The sequence below is a fragment of the Apium graveolens genome, chromosome 8 (genome assembly GCF_009905375.1).
Source record: "Apium graveolens cultivar Ventura chromosome 8, ASM990537v1, whole genome shotgun sequence".
Classification (NCBI taxonomy): Eukaryota; Viridiplantae; Streptophyta; class Magnoliopsida; order Apiales; family Apiaceae; genus Apium; species Apium graveolens.
This window is the reverse complement of record NC_133654.1, coordinates 248,700,576-248,708,868: the sequence shown is the minus strand read 5'-3', so window position 1 is coordinate 248,708,868 and position 8,293 is coordinate 248,700,576. Positions and strand designations below refer to the sequence as shown.

Sequence of the window (8,293 nt, the reverse complement as noted above, 5' to 3'; positions counted from 1 at the left end):
ATCTGAAACATATGGACAAGACACCTTATGAATTATGGAGAAAACGTAAGACAAGTTTGAGTTATCTTCGTGCTTGGGGGTGCCTTGCTAAGGTGTTTATCCCTGAACATAAGAGAAATAAACTAGGTCTGAAAACTGTTGATTGTATCTTTCTGGGCTATCTTGAAACCACAACTGTTATGAGATTTTTAGTTTTAAAATCTGACATAGACGGCATTGTGGCGAATACGATAGTTGAGTTTCGTAATGCAACTTTCTTTGATGAAGTGTTCCCTATGAAGATTGGTATACCGTTGGGTAATTCTGAGGATGATCCCACTCACACATCAAGTTCTATTCCTGATCATGTGGAAAAGATGAAAAATATGGGGGCGGATCCTGGTAGTAACTCACTCACACATCAAGTTCTATTCCTGATCATGTGGAAAAGATGAAAAATATGGGGGCGGATCCTGGTAGTAACTCTACTCCTAATGAAGTAGAGGAACCTAGAAGGAGTAAGCATGCAAAGGTAGTCAAGGACTTTGGAAGTGATTTTATCGCTTACAATGTCGAGGATGAGCCTTTAACTTTCCGTCAAGCCATGGACTCTTCGAAGTCAAGGCATTGGAAAGGCGTTGTGAAGAGTGAAATTGACTCTATTGTTTCTAACGGAACATAGGAGTTAGTTGATCTCCCTTCTGGGTGTTCTACTATTGGATGTAAATTGATCTTCAAGAGGAAGCTAAACCATGATGGTTCAATCGATAAGTACAAGGCTAGGCTAGTTGCTAAGGGCTTTAGGAAAAGGAAAGGGATTGACTATTTTGATACATACTCTCATGTTGCCCGAATGATAACAATCAAAATGCTTATTGAATTGGCTTCCGTACATGGTCTATCATCCATCAAATGGATGTAAAGATAGCTTTTCTTCATGGTGACCTTGAAGAAGAGATTTATATTGATCAGCCTGAGGGATTTGTTTCTTCTGGTAATGAAAGGAAAGTATATAGACTAGTCAAGTCCATCTATGGCCTTAAACAAGCACCAATAGACTGGCATAAAAAGTTTATTGAAACTGTTTTAGACTTCGAGTTTTTAGTTAATGAAAGTGACAAGTGTGTCTACTATAAGGTTAAAGGTAATGATTGTGTGATCGTGTGCTATTATGTAGATGATATTTTGTTGTTTGGAACCAATATTAAGATTATTAACGAGACAAAGAGTTTCTTGAAGAGGCACTTTGAAATGAAGAATATGGGTGAGGCTATTGTGATTCTTGGGATCAAGTTGACTCGGTCAATTGATAGAATAACATTATCACAATCTCATTAAATAAAGAAATCTATACTTGAGAAGTACGGTTATTTAAATTATAGAATCGCTAGTACACCATATGATTCAAGGTTGCCTTAGTCAAGAATAGTTCAGGAGTTCCCGTGTCTCAGTTAAGGTATTCTCAGATTATTGGGAGTTTAATATCTTGCTAATGTGACTAGACCTGATATTTCTTATTCTGTGTCTAAGTTAGCTAGATACATAAGCTGTCCAAACAAGACTCATTGGGAGGCACTGGATAGAGTTCTTAGATATCTCAAGGGAACTATTTCCCTTGGCTTGCATTACCGGAGATTTCTGGGGGTACTCGAGGGGTACAGTGATGCAAATTGGATAGCTAAGAAATCTGGTTCCAATCGAGTGACCGGATATGTGTTTACCCTTGCGGGTGGAGCTGTGTCCAGGAAGTCTTCTAGATAGACTTTGATTACTCGGTCTACTTTTGAGGCTGAGTTGTGTGCATTTGATTCCACGGAGACGGAGGTTGAATGGTTACATGGACTCATGTCAATGTTATCTGTAGTAAACAAGCCGCTTTCTGCCATTTATGTTCATTGTGATAGTCGTACAACTATCGACAAGATCGGAAGTGTGAAGTATAATGCGAAGACAAAGTGACACATCCAAGTTAGACTGAAGTCTATAAGGGGTCTTGTGTCTGATAGGATTATTGCTATAGAGTTTATAGGAAATCAGGATAATATAGCTGATCCGCTGACTAAGGGGCTTGAGCATGCTGTAGTCCTTAAGTCGAGGTTGGGGATGGGACTAGTAACCCATCATAATTCATCAACAACGGGAACCCAATATACCTGAGAGGAGATCCCTCGAAGTGTATTCAATGTGGTAATAACAAGTTGTAAGGATGAATTGGTAGTACCTCTACCATATGCTTTTAGATACTTAGGTATCTGAGTCTATCCTCTGTAAACCTTAAGAGGTACTTGAACTGCTAGTTAGCAAGAGTTTTAATAAACTCTGATGGAAATAATTTTGGATCAGGATTTGATAAATACTGATGGACTAAATATTGTGTCAGGATTTATAAACTCTGAATGGGTTCAAATTGTAAGACGAGATGTTGGCAGTACATCTTTGGAGATGCCCAGCTAAGAGAATGCAATTATGAGGTCACAATTAGAGAAAAGGGTTATTCCTTGAAGCATTAGACGAACAGGATCGAGACACGACCATAACGTCTCAAAGCCGTAGATTTGTACCGTAGCCTTTTGACTTATCGTCGTCTATGAAGTGTGGTTACACGGATAAAGATTCAAGGTGAAACATTCCATCTATATCCGGTAGCCATCGATGTAGGGGACTTAGGAGGGTTCAAACTCGGAAGGGTACCGACTCTGAAAAACAAGTCATGATAAAATCTGATATGCATTTTTGTATGGATTTGTGGGGGATTGTTAGAAAATGGAAATTGTAGGACACATGTAATATATGTTCTTGATGTAATTTCGAGATAATAACAAGTGAAGGTTGTTCCTTGCTATAAGGACATGAACTTTCATATTTGGATCTAAGACATTTTCTTAGTGAAATCCATGTAGAAATAAGAGCAAGAATGCTTATTTATATAAGAGTTGTTTCAGTTTTAGCTGAGAAGCATATTGTGAAATTTATGCAATGTTCAGGACCTGAGGCTAGAGATTCAGGGCATGATGATGTGCTGAAATAAGTTTTGGCAATGTTCAGGGCCTGAGGTTGGAAGCTCAGGACCTGATGGTATGCTGAAAACATTTCTGGAATATTCAGGGCCTAAGACTAGAGGTTCAGGTCCCGAAGTACTGAAAAGTTTTGGTTTGTTTAGGGTCTGAGGCTTATGCTCAGGGCCTGAACTTGAAGCCAATTGTTAAAACTATATAAACATATTTTATATAAATAAGTATATTATATTTTAATATTTGAGTGAGGATTATTATTATTTTAATAATAATAATAAGACTCTTATACATTATATAATAGATCAGATTACGTATGTTACTTTTTGTAGAGAAGAGCAAAAAAATTGAAGCGTGTGAAAATATGAGAGGGAGATTGATTGGGGGGAAAGATAAAAACCCTACAACATCATCTCTCTGGCTCACTCCCATATATACATATATATATATTCATTGATTTTCTTGGTGAATTGAGGTACTGGTCGTAGTTGAGCCTTCTCGTATCTGTGAACGGATTGCTCTGAGCTGTTTTATCCTGAAAGTGATATTGCGGCAACCCATCACAATGTAAGTGGACAATAATCTCTTCAAGAACAGTCAAGTCTTCTTGAGGGCTTGGCGACTCAGCTGATTCTCTAATTCATATAAAACTTCATAGAGCTAAGCGATTTTCTCTAATTTCTTGTCAATTCAGTCTCTAATTATATATTGTTTGTGTATTCGTGTTTATTTCGTTACTTGGTTAAATTTGCATGTTCTTGTTAGTTAATTATATATAATTGTCTCATTGTTTCGCGTATAATAATATTCCAACATAAAGATAATATTAAAAGGTCCACATCCACTCTGGATAAGGGAAAATAGAAAACATTTTGGTTGACCCATTTGTCATGTTATTATGAATATTGATACCCTAACTACTTGGACATCTTAATATAAGAAACGTGAGATGCATTAGCCACTTGGTTCAAAGCGCCTAAAACTGTAGCCAACAAGCACGTTGAAGCTTCTTCCCTGTAGAAAAATCCCAAGCACTTACAGTCGGAGTCACATTTCTTTCTGCAATTAGCAAGTGTGCTTCGTGGAGTTCCGCTTGTAATGCCATTAGTGAAATGCTCAACACCCACAACTTTGTAGTAGTCCACAACCCCCTTATCGCACGCTGCCAAAACCGGTGCTACACAAGTCTTACTTCATCCTGTCAGCCCATTAGGCGTTGGGCAAGCTACTCACTCATCATCGCTGCATACTCCAAGTGATCCGCATCGCTTTGGCAATTTACATTCGCTCTCCCAACCTTGGTCTCTGTCAAAGAGGACGTATGTAACTTCCCATGCACCATAATCTACGTGCTCTTCGTATGTGTAGATCTTTAAGTTGCCATCGCTATCAACACGAAGCATAGAGTAAGTAGTATTGTATTTTGCTCTTGACAATACAACCGAGCCACTAGATGTGGTAGAGTTGTTCATGAAGGATTCAAGGTGAAACTCATTTGCCCAAACTGTGTCACTCTCTATGTTAGTAAATGGCTCAATTGTAAACTGTGTTTTTGTTAGAGTGTCTTTTCCAGTTCCAAACTTGGTTTTGTAATAGAGTATGGAAGTTTTAACATTGACAGGCTTGTAATACAAAGAAAGCTGGCTTTTCTCCATAACGTATGAGTACGGCCCATTCGAGGCCTCCACATCAGATAGTCTACTCACGAGCTTGTTTGGACCAGCTGATAGGAGATATTGGCCAACCAAAAGTGTATTTATTGGGTGATCAAAGCTTTGCTAGACAAATCTGCCTGTAACGCCCCCAAATCCGGGGTCAGAGGATTTGGTCGTCACTATGAAACCTCAATCCAAATTAACATGTTTAATCAATAAACAAATGCCACGGAAGATATTTAGCATAAATGACCCCAAACTAATCCAAGATCCTTTAAGGTTACAGTTCTAGAAACAAGATATCCAAATTCCACAAATAATTTTTTCACTTTCTTTTAAAACTCTCTGCAACAATTCCAAACCTTAAAACTTAACCCGCTACTATAACTTCGAAAAAAAGTATATTAGGCCCAACTATAAAATACACAACTATAATATAATATAATATAAATAACTTTATATAATAAAACTTACACTAGTCCGAAAACCCTGGACCAACCACCTTCCAAAAGCTTCTTCTTTGCTTTCTCGAATTACGCAGCTAAACAGCGCAAGTTAATCCTCACTGGAGGTTAAATTTGAAAACAGGCAAGTATGAGCGAAAGAAATGCTCAGCAAGTTCATTATAGCATATATATGGTCGTTTTAATATAAAACTGACATCTACATTAGCGCAGAACATTTTAAAATCATTATTACTGAAATAGAAAATTTAATAAAGAATCGGATAATTGTTTCTCACTGTATTCAAAACTGTTTTTGATATTTTCGAGCGAAATGCTTCAACAATACTTTGAATCTTGACGAGAATAAAGCTCGTAAAACAGTGTTTACGGAAATATCGTAAACAACACTAATATGAAATAATGATCATGGATTGAATCATAAATTTAATTCAAAACAGAATCATAACTGCATTTCACCTTTAATCCAAAACAGAAATAGTTGATAAACCATTTATTTTATGATTATCAAAACAATATGATAATTTAGATTGTAATCCTCGATGACGGTGTGTTGCCGCCGGTGATCAGCCACGAAGCAACACTGGTATGCTGAAGCATATCCAACTAAACAAAGGGGTACCCAAGGCACATATCGGCCTAGCAAGGTATTATATCCTGTATAACATATAGCTCACACTGGACCACCGCCACGGCCTCTTACGCAACCATCCAATCTTAAAAACATTTTATTGAAAGGGGTCATAATACTCGACACCCATATAAACTTTTATTCCCCTATTTACTTGGGCAGGAATACTTGCAAAACCAACTCATTTTTTTCAAAACCCAAAACATTTATAAATACATTCATTTGATAAGGAAAATTACTTAGCTATTCTGAACATAGAATAGCAAAATAGTACTTGCATAAACAGAATCATTTAATTCAGCGATATGTAAAACATTTATTTATTCAGAATTGAGAATAGGGAAAGCAATACTTTCATATGAAGATTTAAAATAAATACCCCTTGAACAATAAGTGACGATATGGATACTTGCCTTTAGTGTTTAGCAGTTAGTCACACTCACAGTAACATAAACATCTCAGTCAAACATCTCAAGACATCACCGTCTTTCTATTTCAACAATTCACTGACATATTGCTCCTGCGATTGCTAAAAGCCAGATATCCAGTACCATTCCATCTCATTCTTTATCCAACGTCTTGTCCTGATCAACTCGAATGATCCGCATATATAAGTAAAAGATATAATTTTAATCGTCTAAATGATAATTAATCGACGAACTGCACGTCAAAACCCTATCGTCTACCCATACGATAGCCCGCACATAATTAAAACAGTCAACCACAAGACTTTTGACATATGTACGCACGTAATTCACATAGCACTTAAACACACAACTCACGTATCATATAATTTATATCACACATACCTCAGTTCGACAAAAGGTTCGACTCGGTATGTTTAAAACTAAAATCGGGTCAAAAATATGATTTATCGATCAATAATCAACTCAGAATGATTAACAAAATCAAACGACCTTGCAACACAAAATAAATTAGGTCTCAAAAGTATTTTTATTGAAAGCGGAATATTTTTTTGAGTCTAGACATGTTCGTTTCGTATTAAACGGACGAACGGTTCATCTCCTATGAATAAAATAAGAATAATTCAATTCATAATAATATTAATTGAATATTCAATACCTTTATATAATTTTAAAAGCTCAAAATAATTTTAGAATATTAATCGGCTCAATTATAAATAATTACACTTCATTCAACTATTTACAAATAAAATTAATTGATTACATGAATTAATTAATTAATTAAATGGATAAATAATTAATCAAAACAAATTATAAATAATTAAATCAAAATATGATTTTCAAAATAATAAAAAGATAATAATTTGAAATCGAAATAAATATTTTAGAATTTTTTTTGAAATAATGTCTTTGTAAAACGAACTTTTTCCGGGGTCATAATCCCTCAAAATCAATCCAAAATAATTCAATCCAACTATACTCTAATCAAATTTATAAATTTAATACAATAATTTATATTTGCACCTATAAACACGCGAGAAACGAAAAACACAGCCACCTGAACCAAAACTCGGACCAAAAGTGACTTCTCCCACAATTTCTAAAAATTATGAAATAAATATATAAACACTAACATGCTATAATATACACAAGTACGAAGGCGGAATTTCGGAATCGTTACCCAAAATAAATTCTGATCACCTCGAAGAGAATATCTGATGTCCGGAAAATATCTCCAGATTAGGCGAGAAAGGAGTTTTCCGAAGAGTTTGGGGTTGTAAAAACGCAAAAACGGTTGAAGTTGGACGATTCCCGGCTTTATAAAATAGTTTTATAATTACTCAGAAAATAATTATCACATCTATTAATGCTTATAAAATCATATAACAATGCAAAAATTACCAGAAAAATACCATAATTATCTATACTTTGTTCTGGACATATAAAAATTAAAATACTTACACTTTATCACATATAAACAACCAAATATAAATATCAATCATCAGATAATTCACCAAAATTTCTATAATAATCACATAATAATTATTTATTGATAAAAATAATTGCACGATATTTCCCGAATATTACAAAATAATTTCAATTTACCGATATCAATAAGATCGGATTTCAAATAACTTTTAAAAATAATACATTTAAATAAATATTTTCAGAAATTAACAAGGATCGATATAACACTTAACAATTAGCACATTACCATTTAATAACACAAACTCGTCAAATAAGAATAAAATATCCACCATTTTATTTCTTCTAAATCAGAAAAGCACATATATATTTTAATAATAATTATAATAATTCTATAAATACGGAATATTACAATATACCCTCCTTATAAGGATTCCGTCCTTGGAATCAGCAGAAGAGAACACTAGGGGTCTTCTTGCCAACTTTCTATTTCCTACAACATCACTTTTTCCGAAATATCAAATAAAAACTCAGATTCCTTGTATAACATAATTATCATGGGAGTTTCACTCCACACCATTGTTCCATCCACATCCTTTGACCAATTTCTCAATAGAATCACTTTTATTGATTGTGAGAAAGAAGAATAGAGAGAAAGATAGAGAAAAAGAAAAAGAAAGAGAGATAGAGATAAATAGAGAGA

General features: G+C 34.8%; 1 protein-coding gene across 1 annotated transcript; it reads right to left on the bottom strand.

Annotated features, from left to right (window-relative positions):
• Window positions 1-4,219: 4,219 nt before the first annotated feature.
• Window positions 4,220-4,645, bottom strand: LOC141680594 (epidermis-specific secreted glycoprotein EP1-like). Its single transcript, XM_074486778.1, has one exon. The coding sequence runs from the start codon at window positions 4,643-4,645 to the stop codon at window positions 4,220-4,222; it is 426 nt and encodes a 141-aa protein (XP_074342879.1).
• Between the last annotated feature and the right edge of the window lie 3,648 nt (window positions 4,646-8,293).

Excerpts from the sequence above, each read along its gene's own strand:
- LOC141680594 (XM_074486778.1), bottom strand. The coding sequence starts at position 4,645 with ATGGAGAAAAGCCAGCTTTCTTTGTATTACAAGCCTGTCAATGTTAAA.